We start from the raw sequence: 13,973 nt of genomic DNA on the forward strand, positions 1-13,973 counted from the left end.
GAGATCTGAAAGGCAAACCCTTCTGTAGGCTATAGATTCTGCTTGATGCTTCTTGGCTTTTCGTTGAATTTGTCATTACAGTCTCCTTGTTCAAAGAGACGTGGTTGGGGTTCTTCAGAGCTGGATGGAAAATGAATGATAATCTTTTTATTGCACTTCCACTGCAGCTGTTTCCTTCTCCTTAGAAGTCAGTCAATATGACCCCCAAAATAATTATGTATGTGTTGTTTTCTGATAAGTGGCTTCACCTGTAGAGGAAAACTATGAAAGAAACAACAGAATCTGAACATAACAAACCACACACTGAACATGTAGCTTCAACATGGAGACTGCAGTGAGTGAAATATGCAGTATCTTGATTTGGTACCACTAACTATTGAGTTTAGTGTGTATAAGACCAGGTCAGAAACTGTTTTGGTTCTTTTCAGTTGATCAAGTGGGACATCCTTCTTTAACTTAGAGTGGCTACACCATAGCTAACCCCCTACAGCAACAAGAACAAACATTTTGGTGTAGTTTATCCATATATAACAGAGGAGGCAATAGGATAGCCTACTTGGCAGTCACAGTAACTAATTTACACTTTTAATTTAGAAGTTTCATCAGAAATTCCTCAATTAATCCAGTGTTTTCTGGTGTAAGATGCTGGGATAATTTCAGGGTCCATAAATAACATAAAAGTCACAGTTAGTTAGCGTGGTGACAATGGGATTGTTATTGTAGGTTAAAATGTGTGATGCACAAAAATCTTTTCAGAATACGTTTGGAAAGTCTAATCAAATGGCGGTCAAATGTGTGATTGAGGATGTTTGTACATGGGGATTCATTAATAGGAAAAAATAATTTCTGTCTGCAAAACTGTGGTTTGTTAGTTGCCTGGGGAGACAGAGAGAAAGAAGGTAGCCTTGATGACCTGTCATTTCTAGACAGAATGATATTGGAAGTAGTCGCATGGCGCCCTCTGGTGGGGAGGTTATTTTTTCAACTCTCCACACAGCACCACAGAAGTTAATACAGATCATTTTGCACGTGTTTACATGCCATTGTAAAAACTATTACATTTACATTTAAAACATAATGTAATACATATTACTGTGTTACTGTGATCTACATCTGAAAAAGAAGAAGAAGAAGACAGCTGATTCTCATTTTAGCAGAGCACCAACCCATGCTTTTCAATGTCATGCAATGTTCTGTAAAAGGGCAAATTGTTGAGTTTTTCTCAGTAAATGTGGCCCCAGCCAGATACAAAGAGACTCCACTGAAGATCCTTAACCCCACAGGAGTTATTTTCTTTATGTGAGTGGGAAGTTTATAACCATCAACCACATGATCAGATGTCCATCTATGACTCAATGAATGCTGGATGTCTGGACATTTGCTGATAATTGCCAGGGATGGATCAGACATGCAAAAAGACTCTTCCCCAGGTGTTTTGCAAGAGAGGACAGAAGGTGTGATGTTCATGAGAACTTGGGCTCAACTGTATGTTACCAATTGTTAAAAATAGGTATTTAAGATCACATGCAAACAGTTTTATAATGATTTGACTAATGGTAAGAGGTCAGGGAGCACAGTGGGTGTGTAGAGAGCCATGTGAGACAGCAGCTCAAAACACATCAAAGTTTTTTTCCTAGAAAGCATTATACAAATGCAAATACCAAGTAGGGCCTATTGTTGCCTTAGGCAATGGTTTGCTTTATCATGCACTGCCCATCAGTTTGTACTGAGTGAATCCTTTTTTTTATGTCCCTTCATCCGTTCACACTGTATCTGATGACATAAATAACACATTCCTATGTGGTTGAATAAAGGAGTCTTTGGCAGCATACCAGGCTTCTATCACAAAGGTGGTTTGTCAAATGTGCAATTTAAACATCCCTTTTTAAACACATATTTTAATTAAAGAATTTAAAAATTTTCTTAAATTCTGACAGGGGTTTATTTTTCATTAGTTTATACCAGGCAGCACATGTAAATATCTCAGAAAAGTTTAGTTAATTTGTGGATAGCCACTGGTGATTTGCTGTCAACTTTCTCATGTCACAAGAAGGGTATGTGTACACATACAAGGAATTACATTACATTTACATTACATTCATTCATTTGGCAGACGCTTTTATCCAAAGTGACTTATATTTGAGGAACAACATACAAGCATCAACAAAGCATCAAATACAGCACAAGAACTACAACTGACAATACATACTTGTTAGAGCACTAATAAATACTAGTAAAAGCTAATAGCACATATCGCATCAATGGGGTAAATACCTAGGGAAAGAAGTAAGAGTTAACAAAAACGCAATCAATATAGGATATTTGTAAGAGCATAGAAGATGAAGAGCACAGGAAGTGCATGTTAGAGGTTAGGAATTAGAGGTGTTATAAGAGGAAGTGTTCTTGGAAAAGATGAGTTTTCAAGAGATTCTTGAAGTTAGAGAGGGACGCCCCTGCTCTGAAGGCATGTGGTAGCTTGTTCCACTATCGTGGTGTCACAGATGAGAACAAGCCGGGACTGATATTGCTTTGTGTGTAGGGATGGCAGAGCCAGGCGGCATTCGCTGGAGGAGTGTAGTGGCTGAGAAGGAACGTAAGTTTGTATTATGTAGTTTAGGTAGATGAGTGCAGACCCAGTAGTAACTCTGTATGCAAGCATTAGTGGCTTGAATTTGATTACGGAGGCCATGGGTAACCAGTGGGGGTCACTCAGCAGTGGATTGACATGCATCCTTTTGGACTGATCAAAAACCAGACACGCTGCTACGTTCTGAACCATTTGTAGGGGTTTCACTGCACCTGCTAGAAGGGCATTGCAATAGTTGAGGCGAGAGATAACCATGGCCTGTACCAGAAGCTGCGTGGTATACTGAGAGAGGTAGGGAATGATTTTCCTTATGCTGTATAGAGCAAAGCCGCACGACCGAGAGACAGCAGTAACATGGTCTGAAAAGGACAGCTGGTCATCAATCATGACAACCAAGTTTCTCACCACCCCGGTTGAAGTGAAGGTTTAGGAGTCAATTTGTAGTTTGATGTTGCGGTGGATAGATTGCTTGGCTGGAATAACCAAGAAGTCCAACTTAGAGAGGTTTAGTTGGAGGTGGCAAGCCTTCATCCATTCGGATATGTCTGAGAGACAGTCTGAGATCCGCACTGACACTGGGGTAGTCAGGTGGGAAGGATAGGTAGAGCTGCGTATCGTCTGCGTAGCAGTGGTAAGAGAAGTGATGCGAGCGAATGATCGGCCCCAGTGATGTGGTGTAAACTGAGAAGAGAAGGGGCCCTAGCACTGAGCCTTGGGGCACCCCTGTGGAGAGGAAGGGGAGGACGATAACTGTCCTTGCCACAAAACATTGTAGGAACGCCCTGAAAGGTAGGATTCAGGATTGGGCATTGCTCACGATGTGCTTGCATATACAATAATACAATAATAATACAATAATAAAATCACATACAGGCTATAGTATATAGAACACATATATACACACTATAAACAAAAACAATATAGACAGATTTAGACAATAGTGCAATAAGCAGAGTGCAAAGGATGCAGGAGTAGACAGACAGACAGAGTTACTGGGTTATTGCACAGGAATTGTTCCTGACACTTCATAGTGAATAATATGTTGCTTATTAAGCTGTAAAATAGGATATATATTTCAGTAGGAATAATTTCACAGTATTATTTTGGACTTGCAGAATTATGTATATTACAAACAGTAAATCATTAATAGCACTTTGGCTATTATATTAAGTATGTAGTGGGCACATTGAAGTTGTCACTTCATGTATCCTTTGGCTAAAAGTGATTTTAGTTTGTACCTAATTGTTTTACAATGGACAGTGGTGTAACAGGCGTGGTGTAACATGTGCAACAGAGTCTGCTCTGAACTCCCAAAGTAAGTTTAGTGTGTTGCCTACTATCTTGCTGTGTTGGTGTTAAATTAAAGATTATTTAAGAAGAAAATTTAGCCCGCTTACAAAAACAGGCCAGAAGGACTGGAGAATGCTAGCAACCCAGACAACAGCGTTACACACACAGGATGCAAATATGTAAATGTATATGTAATGTATAAATGTAGAGCTGTAGAGATGTACTATATTTCTCTCCTCATTCTGTATGCCTCTCCCTCTCTATATTCCTAGTAGGCCATTTTCACTGCAATTTTCATCACATAATGCCAGGAATAACAGTTTACTTTACTTGTAGCCGTGTGTGTGTGTGTGTGTGTGTGTATGTGTGTGTAGAGGGATCATGAGTTACCCGCCTGTTTTACCCTGATGACTAGAGAACAGGATGCATTTCCAGAAGAAAATCACTGTAAAATCACTGTGAAATGGCTCATGTGATCCACTGCTCCAGGCGTATATGACTTTAACGGATTTCTGTATCTGCTGATATTTTGTAAGTGTATCATGATACAGAGTGGAGACAAATGAAAGGAAAAAACAGAATAAAAGAGTGGAGAAATATATCAAATGCAGTTGTTTACATGCACCAGGACTCACTGAATGGTTTGGTGGGTATGCAAATGACGTGAAGAAAATGCCTTTTACAGCCATCAGATCCCAACCCAGTTTCATACCTAAGATTTTGGGCCAATGTGTAAGGCTCTCCACCATGATCAACACCAAATGATAAAATATTAACTTTTATCTTTAAATATCTTTAGTGATATCTGTGACTGCCTCTGATGCTATCATTTTGTTATGTCTGGCTATGTTTGTTTTTTTCTATCTCTCTTGATCTCAATGAGATTATATAATTAAATAAATATGGTATATACAGCATGATATCTTGTAGAGGAATGGAGTTCATCCCTCCAGTAGAGCTCCACAGACTTGGAGCACTGAATCTGTTGTGGAGGCTCTTGTGGCCTGATTCCATGCTAATACTTCATGATGTTTTTTAATTTGTAAGTCTTAATGATGCCATTAAACTTTTAATAGGCTTTAATTGAGCAGCACAAATTCTGCAAATCCAATGGAGGGAGTTAGACTGCAATCCCCACTCCCCTCTCTCCCCTTGAAGTAAGCTTCACCTTGAGGTTAAGCGGCATGTGACTGGCTCGACAAAGAGGAGGGGGTGGCCGGAGAACACCCTGAGGAATTTAGGCATGTGAACGGGGCTTTCTCACTTTGTGAGTACCCTATTTGTTTCATTTCTCGGTAACTTCGAATTAAATCCTTGCTGTAATGTGGCTCCTGATAATCCTAAATTTCACGTTATGTTTTGCGCCCAGCTATCAACAATTCCCTCGTCTGTGTGCCACCCGCGAAGCCTTGCTCACCAAGGAGTGCTGCCCGTCTTGGGAAGGAGACGGCTCGCCCTGCGGAGCCAGCTCCGGCCGGGGCTTCTGCCATGATGTGGAGGTTCCGGACCAGCCGGATGGGCCGCAGTACCCCTTCTCCGGGTTGGACGACAGGGAGAAGTGGCCCTTGGTTTTCTACAACCGGACGTGCCAGTGTGCAGGGAACTTCATGGGCTTCAACTGCGCGGACTGTTTGTTTGGCTACTTTGGAGTGAACTGCAATGAGAGGAGAGAGTCTCTGAGGAGGAACATATTTCACCTTTCCAGAGCCGAGAGAATCAGATTTGTGTCCTATCTGAACTTGGCCAAACAGACAATAAGCAGGGACTATGTTGTTGTGACCGGGACCTACCAGGAGATGGAAAACGGCTCCAACCCGATGTTCGCTGATGTGTCTGTGTACGATGTGTTTGTGTGGATGCATTACTATGTGTCCCGGAACGCGCTGCTTGGCGGGCCGGGGAATGTGTGGACCAATGTGGACTTTGCCCACTGGGCGCCTGCGTTTCTCCCGTGGCACCGCGCATACCTGCTGCACTGGGAGCATGAGATCAGGAAGCTGACCGGAGACACGAGCTTCACCATCCCGTACTGGGACTGGAGGGATGCCCAGGAATGCGACGTGTGCACGGACGAGCTGATGGGGGACCGGAGTCCCCAGGACCCCACCTTACTCAGCCCAGGCTCCGTCTTCTCTTCTTGGAGGGTAGAGTAACTTTTACTTTTATTTATTTAAAGATCACCCCAAAAAAGTGAAATTAATATTGAAACTCATTCACACTGTGTAGCCTACTTTTAAGTTAAATAATGGATAAAAATAGCTGTTCTTCCTGATCAGCAGGATTTTTAAAATACTTTTACTGTTTTGGCATGCTTGGGTGAGCTTTATTTTGATAGCAATTGCCCTATATTTTAATTAAAGCATTTAAAAATTTCTTGAAATTCTGACAGGGGCTTATTTTTCATTAGTTTATACTGACAGCACATGTAGCCTAAATAGATGGCCACTGGTGATTTGCCATCAACTGTCTAATTTCACAAGAAGGGGAGACAAAAAAATGAAAAGAAAACATATGTAGGCCCTACTGCGCAACCTACTGCACACACATTTTTTTATTATTTATTTTAATTAGGTTTACCATAGTAATTTATGTTGCCTAAAAACTAATAGCAGTGCCATTTCAATTTACTGTAACTCACAAATGTCTATATTCACTTTATTTTTGGTCTCTCTTTTTTTCATGCGCCGCATTGCAATATGTTCCTGTGTGTCTCCATCAACAGGTGCTGTGCTCCCAAGCTGAGGAGTACAATGACAGAGGTGTGTTATGTGATGCCACGGAGGAAGGCCCATTGCGTCGTAACCCTGGAAACCAAAACCGTAGCGTGGTCGAACGATTACCAACTTCAGCAGAGGTGGAGTTCACTGTCAGTCTGACCAGCTATGACACGGGAGCCATGGACCGCAGTGCCAACATGAGCTTCAGGAACACTCTGGAAGGTCAGATAAGCTTGACCAGAAAGATACACACACACACACACACACACACACACACAAACATTCAGACTGTCCTATATGATATGATATCACTCACAGCTCTGCTCTACTACTCTTTACTCTCACGGTGTTAATCTGGTTCTCCATGTCTTATTCCTGTAATGTGCTGCCTATGTGTAGGCTATTATTTGCACTTTCATTTGTACATTCATACATTTAGTTTATTTGCACTGTGTGGCTATAACAGAAGAAGGGATACTTACCACATTCAATAAGGCTGATAATCTGACAACTCAAGTTGGTTTACATAATGCATTATAACGACGCTGTTATAATGCTTTTATCAATGATTTGCAGACATAATTCATAAATAACCACTAACACTGTAACCATTTTAAAGTAATGAAAGTGACATTTACTGAAACTGAAGGTTACAAATAATTAAAGAACTATCCAGCAATTGGATTGTCTGAAGTTGAAATTCACTTTACTAATATTGTGCATCAGTAAAGTTTCTACTGAGTGTCAGGTGACTCTTGCAAATAACTGGTTTATATTCGGGGTATACATTAATCTAACATGGGTTCAGGATTCCAAATTCTGCACAAATCCAGCTATTGTAGGAAGGCTGACACATTGTTTTACATATTTTCTATTAATAGTAGGTTGAATATCAGAGAAATATGCAAATAAATGCTATATCCAACATAGCTTTAGAGTGTTGTGATGGTTTCCAAGGATACCTATATCAGATCTGAACACATTCAAATATCTCATACTTCATAAAAATTAAATATAGTCCAATGTAGACAAGCTTTATGGATTATTATTGACATTGTTATACACATCCTGTCTGTTTGACAGGTACATTCCAAAATGCACTATTATATATCCATCTTGGATGAGAAAATGACCTGAATACTCAGGGTTTCCAAAGCATAAATGTTCTTATTTTTTCATATTGCCAATAAAAGACCTAGGGTATCTTGGGTTTTCTTTGAAAAATGCCATTATTTGTTTTGATTTTGTCTGACAATGTCTCCATTTTACAACAAAAAGTCTTTGTTTCCCTAACTTATACATGCTACTGCCACCTTTGTTAATACTAATTAAAAATCTTTTCATCTTGCAGGATTTGGGGATCCTCAGTCTGGGTTAGGAAACTTTTCTCGTAGGGGTATGCATGCTGCACTCCATGCCTACATGAACGGATCCATGTCCTCAGTACAGGGCTCAGCAAATGACCCCATATTCCTTCTCCACCACGCTTTTGTTGACAGGTGAGATACACACAGACACACATTTTATCATTTGAATACACTAACGCACTTGCACCTAACACAGCAATACTGATTTTTGTTTTTATTTTTCCATGACAGCATTTATGAGCAGTGGCTCAGGAGGCATAGACCATCTCCATCAGAGTATCCAGAGTCTAATGCTCCTATAGGGCACAATGGCGAATACCACATGGTGCCCTTCCTGCCCCTCCACAGAAACAGAGAATACTTCATTTCCAGCAAGGTCCTTGGATATGAGTATTCATATCTGCTGAATGCTAGTAAGTTCTGTCTAAGCTGAACTTTTCTATTTTCCACATTGACTTGCATTTCAGGAAATTATTTACTGATATCGATTATTATCCGAATTATAATTTAGCACACCCAGATATAGTTTACTTACTCTGCTTGTTTTACTTTTTTTCCAGACCAGAGGCTTACAGAATCCATACGTCCTTACCTCGAGGAATTACAGGATGTCTGGCCCTGGCTGCTGCTTGCAGGGCTCTGTGGAGGAATTGTAGCAATGTTCATAGCTGCTGCTGTACTGCCTGCAAAACGACGGCTACATAGGGGGAAGTGGAAAATGTTATTTGCTCTCTCAGAAAGACAGCCACTTATCAGGAGCAGTGACATAGAGGAAAACAAACAACGTAACTACCAAACACCGATGTGAAGGCATGACCTGAAAAGCAGTGTTGTTATGTATTTGTCGTATAGCACCGGACAGATGATAACATTTCTTGTTCCTTCACTGTGCCTGCATTTCAAAACTTCACCACATACTTGTCTTTTTCTCTTTTCAAGTAGTAATTCAGCAGTGACATAGTGCCACCTATTGGTCTGGAATAGGATTGGCTTTTTAGAACACAACAACAACCCCCCTTTCAAAGTGTTACTTCTACACTAAAACAAAGTGGGATTTGTATTCTCACAGTGACAGATTATATGTCCCTCTTGTGTTCTCAAGTGACAGTCTTTCATCCAAGAATGTTTTTTTATTTCGCTGGCGTCTTTTCATACACTGTCACTTGTTGCAGGCTCGTAAGCCTCTGTTCTTCTGCTGGGTATGTGAAGGTCTCTGGCAGCACACACAGGTGTGAAGCATCCGAGGTCTTTCCATCTGTCAGAGTATAGCTGTGAGGTCCTTTCTGCTGTGTCACTTTAAGAGGCTCTCTGGACTTTCCTTTGTTGATATGCACAGGGTTTCTCGTGTGCACAAGGCTTCTTGGGTGCAGTTTAGGAGTCTTGGCATGTCTGTTGACATCAGTGTATGTTTTCATTTGTAACTGCTTCTTTGCAACTCTGTCTCTCAGTTTATTATCCTGAGCAGCTGTGAGCTTTGGCTGGAGAGTTTAGTTCTAATCCTTCTTCCATGCATGAGCTGGAAGGGTGACATCTCTATGGTTGCATCTGATGTAGCTCTGTAGGCGTAAAGGAACTCAGTGACATTTTCTCTTCTGGTGCAGCATCCTTCAGAAAAAGCACAGCCAGTTCAGGGATAACAACCTCTCTCACCTCATGTTTTTGACTGGAGCAGCATACTTTTTTAATGTGCCAAGTCGTTCCACATGATTTGCATATTTTGTTTGTGGCAGAGCATTTGCCAGATGCTTATCTCAGTCATTTCTGTAACATTTGTGTGTATGTTCAATAATCTAATCTAACTGATCTTTTGTGAGGTTACCTGCATGGTTGGAGGATTTTGTGTTTCTTTGGCATGGAGAGCCATTTTATACAAAATCCCACCCAAGCTATACACCACCTATCCACTTACCAGCTACCCAAAGGGCACATTACTTATCCAGCCAGCACAGCAAAAATGTTAACTGTGCTACTGAACACACACTCCTATGCAAAGCTGCCTCTACACCCAACCTGTTCTCACTCCCGGACTCCTCACATATGGATGCATAGTGAAGACCCGTCGGGGGATCCCTATAGCGTCATAGTTCAACGCAGAAGGGGTAGCCCTGTAACGTTTTTGACGGTTTAGGTAGGTATATAATAGCCTATTTAACAGAAAAGACTGAGTAAGGAGGTGGTTCGAGTGGATGGAGGGCCAGAACCCTGACTTTGAACCAAGAGAGCTGTGTTCATGTCCCGTGTGAAACAAAAAGTCAACATTAAATATTTTGATTTAAGTTAAGCGAGTTACTTAAATTGACGTGAGGTAAGTTAATTTACGTGTAAACTGACGTATGTAGTTATTTTAACCCAAACAATTATCTTTTCCTAACCTTAACCAAGTAGTTTTGTTGCCTAAACCTAACCAAATTGCAACGTTTCGCAAACTTTAATAACACGGCATTTCAAAAAGATTTATTTTGAAAGGCTAACCGGACCTTGCATATTTATTGTCGCTAAGCTTGCTAACTTGACTGCGGTGCCCTGAACGTGTAAAAATGACATAAAGGGGGTAGCCAGGGCGTTAAAAAGCAACTGAGAATGTGAAAGACGTAGTTGATTTTTCACATTGTGTAAAAAGGCTTTATGTGTTTTGGGTTAAGGTTGTGATTTCACTTTAGTTTATGGTACACTTCTTTTGTAATGTGTCGCAAATTATCCTCTAATGAATTCTAATAAGGGTCTAACAGTGAATGGAGATGCGATGTCCTGGCAGATTCCATAATGTTCCTGGGGTTAGATAGTGACACAGCATTAAATGATCTGACCTCTTAACATCAGATCATTGAATGAACACCAACTGTGTTGAGTGCGTGATGTCCATTGGTGGTTGCGCAGGTTAACTGGATAGGTGGTGTGTGATGGCTGTCTGGCAAGGGTGTATAATTTAGTAGGGAAGTAGCCTTTTTGTCCCAAGCTATCATTTTAATCAAAACAATTGCTTCATTGTGGTTTGGTCCGCTCCTTTATGTTATTTCTAAAAACTCCTGCTGGGAGATGGTTTAATTGTCCCCTCAAACACTGTCATTAAATATCAGTTCTTGATGTAACTGGACAGGTGGTGTGCAGTTTGGGTGGGGATTAGAATGAAATTGCCCTCCATATGTTAGCAATAGTTTCATCATATCTCTGCGCTCCTTGTCAAAACTTATGTTTCTCAGTTATGACATTCACCTTCTGCACAAAATGTTATTTCACAAAGCTGTTACCAATAACTAAAAGCCAGTCCAATACACTGACTGTATTAAAAAGTAAAACTTATATTACTGGGGAAATATAGATGACTCTGATTGGCTAGTACTCGTTGCCTCCATTGGTTAAGGTTAGAGGGTTAGCTAATCAGAGGCAGAGTAGTAGGCAGGACTTGCACAAAAGTGGTTTCCGTCAAGTGAGAGCTGTCAAAAATCTGGTTGGAAAAAAAATTATGTGTCAGGTTAATTCACTCGTATCACCTTATGTGTCACCTCAGTGAACAAGTTTACTAGCTATCTAACCAGCTTATGAACATGATGAAGGTTTTCTCAAGGAGTAAACCTCAGCTGGCTACCGTCCACTGAAAGTGGATCAACAGCATCAGCATCTGCAAGTGAATCATGGACCGGTGTTGTTTCAGGTTTGTGAATCCACAGCTGTAAGTTACACTTGTTGCAGTGAGTTGGTGAGGTTACTATTCTCATCTTAATGTATTGCTGGCCAGCTAACGTTGGCTACAGTTATCACACTAGTAGAGATAAATGGATGATACAGAAGGTCTGAAGCTTGTTTCACTCATGGTGGCAGTGTTCTGATGATTTATGCTTCCTTGTCGAAAGATGCTACCTAAGCTGTTCAAACCTTGAAGTGTTCATGTGACCGATGATGTCACTGGTGCTTCAGAACACGGTTCTTTAATTTTTAGAGTTTTGAAGGTTTAACAGCTAAACTCTGGAAGGCATAAGAAGAGAGCAAAATAATAGCGAAATTTCCTATTATTCCTGTAATTTCCTCCTGATACCAAGTAATGATAGTGTTGTGTAATAATATAATACAAGTAATAGGCTAATTTATTAAATTTACATGAAATGTTACATAAATATCAACCATGAAGTTTCAAAACATAAACTACATAAGTTACACCAAAGAAAGGTACATTCATGATTTATCAGCAAAGATATATTATCCACGCTTCCTCCACAATAACATCTATATTTAATGCAGCACTTCTGAACAAAGGTAAACAGGTTTAATAATAATACGCATGCTCCTTGGATTTTTAAAACACACAAGACTAAAACTATTAATATCAGCAAGGTGTTGTTGTGCTTACCCAGTCTTGAAGGGCTGCTAAAGTTTTAAAAGCCACCACATGTCACTGTGTTACTCTTTGCGGAGTAAATGTTCTTCTGTTGATCTAAAATTCATTTTGAGTACTTGGCATTGTTGGGGATTCTTGATTTGCTATTAGATCATGACAAAAATGGTTTCAAGATGAGTAATGCTGTTAATGCCAAATTACTACCCTATGTTATGTATCTTAAAAATAGTTACATCAGACAATTTGTGCCTCCTTTTAGGTGGCAGGACTGAACATTAGTCATCCTCAACATTTAAAACGACACTCTTATCTCAAACAGCTTGAAAAACAATGTGCACACATTTAACACACTGCTATACTTCCTGTCTTTTTCTCTTATCAAGTATTATACAGCAGACGGTAACATGCATACGGGTACATTGCAAAACTGATTTCAAGATTTGAAGATTTAATATACAGTATGTGATGTGTTGGATTACAATTTTTGCGAGTTAGTATGCATTCATTTCTGGGGCAGCATTTGTGTCATGACATGTCATGTCTAATAATGAATGACTCAATACCAAAACACTGCTTATCCAGACATCTATACATATTTAAATCACTAGCGTTAGGCTCAAGTTTTGTCTGTAAATAACCAACCAGTCAATAACCAACTGTAGGTGGAGTTAGATCTTTACTGCTGCTGCTATACTGTAGCCTGTCACTGTGCTCCAGCAGCCCCCCACTCATAGCAATGCATCAGTAGTAGGGCCCTTGCTGTCACCAGCATCATTTAGCTATTTACCATTCTGAATATTCATGTATGTTATGTGCCTCAAATCTCACTGTGAAAGCCTTGGTTGTCAATACAGATCCCCCATGGCGCTTGATAACATGATGCCAGTCTGATTTATATCAGCAATTACATAGTGCCACTAGCTTTAACAACACTACAACTGTGAAGTACACAATGACTAATTGTAATGAGTCTTTATTAATGGCAATGTATTTAAACTGTATGAGAAATAAAAACTGTGCATGTTGGATTTTTGAAACGTTATAAGGCATGTTAAACTTTAAACATGTTCCACGCACAACTTTTAACTCAAATCTTATACATTATGTAATTTCAGACAGAAGTCCTGTAATATTTATTGGTTTCTGTCATGGAAATGTTCCATAATGACTTTTCACATTTATTCTGTGGGGTTAGATGTTTACCTTCAAAATCAGTTCTGCAGTGTGTTGCATCAGTCATGTACGCAGGCCCTTATTATGAAAAACAACATCCTACATACATCCAACTGCCATTCAAAGCGGATACAGATATATTTACAGAAGCCTTGGGGAACTTTCTTGTATTATCTTCATGTGGGAGTTGACTGAACCACAATTTGATTCAACATTTAAACTGATTCATGTTTGTGGTGTGAGATGTGCTTTTGGAAATAAAAAGAGGTGATAATGTATTCACAGATGTCATGGTCTGCGACATCTCCACAGCACCAAGACATAGTTCAATACTCTAACCTTAGAGTTATGTAAAAAAGTAAAGAAAAATTGACATTTGTAAAAAGTCACTGCAATTCCCAAAGTTTCATGTGGTTCAAAATCTTCCCTTTAAAGGTCACACCTACTTTAATTAAAGGAAAGAGTTTCTTTCCACGAGGTCCCAACTGTTGGAGAGTCTTAGAGTT

General features: G+C 39.9%; 1 protein-coding gene across 1 annotated transcript; it reads left to right on the top strand.

Moving 5' to 3' along the window:
• The first annotated feature begins 5,104 nt into the window (after positions 1-5,104).
• On the top strand, positions 5,105-13,320 carry LOC119895337 (tyrosinase-like). Its single transcript, XM_038708374.1, has 5 exons — positions 5,105-6,021; positions 6,600-6,816; positions 7,946-8,093; positions 8,193-8,374; positions 8,522-13,320. Exons 1-5 carry the CDS (start codon positions 5,200-5,202, stop codon positions 8,767-8,769), a joined length of 1,617 nt encoding a protein of 538 aa, XP_038564302.1. The 5' UTR covers positions 5,105-5,199; the 3' UTR covers positions 8,770-13,320.
• The last annotated feature ends 653 nt before the right edge of the window (positions 13,321-13,973 follow it).

The sequence above is a fragment of the Micropterus salmoides genome, unplaced genomic scaffold (assembly GCF_014851395.1).
Source record: "Micropterus salmoides isolate LMB-PRFRI ecotype aquatic unplaced genomic scaffold, ASM1485139v1 Ms_hic_scaffold_9, whole genome shotgun sequence".
NCBI lineage: Eukaryota > Metazoa > Chordata > Actinopteri > Centrarchiformes > Centrarchidae > Micropterus > Micropterus salmoides.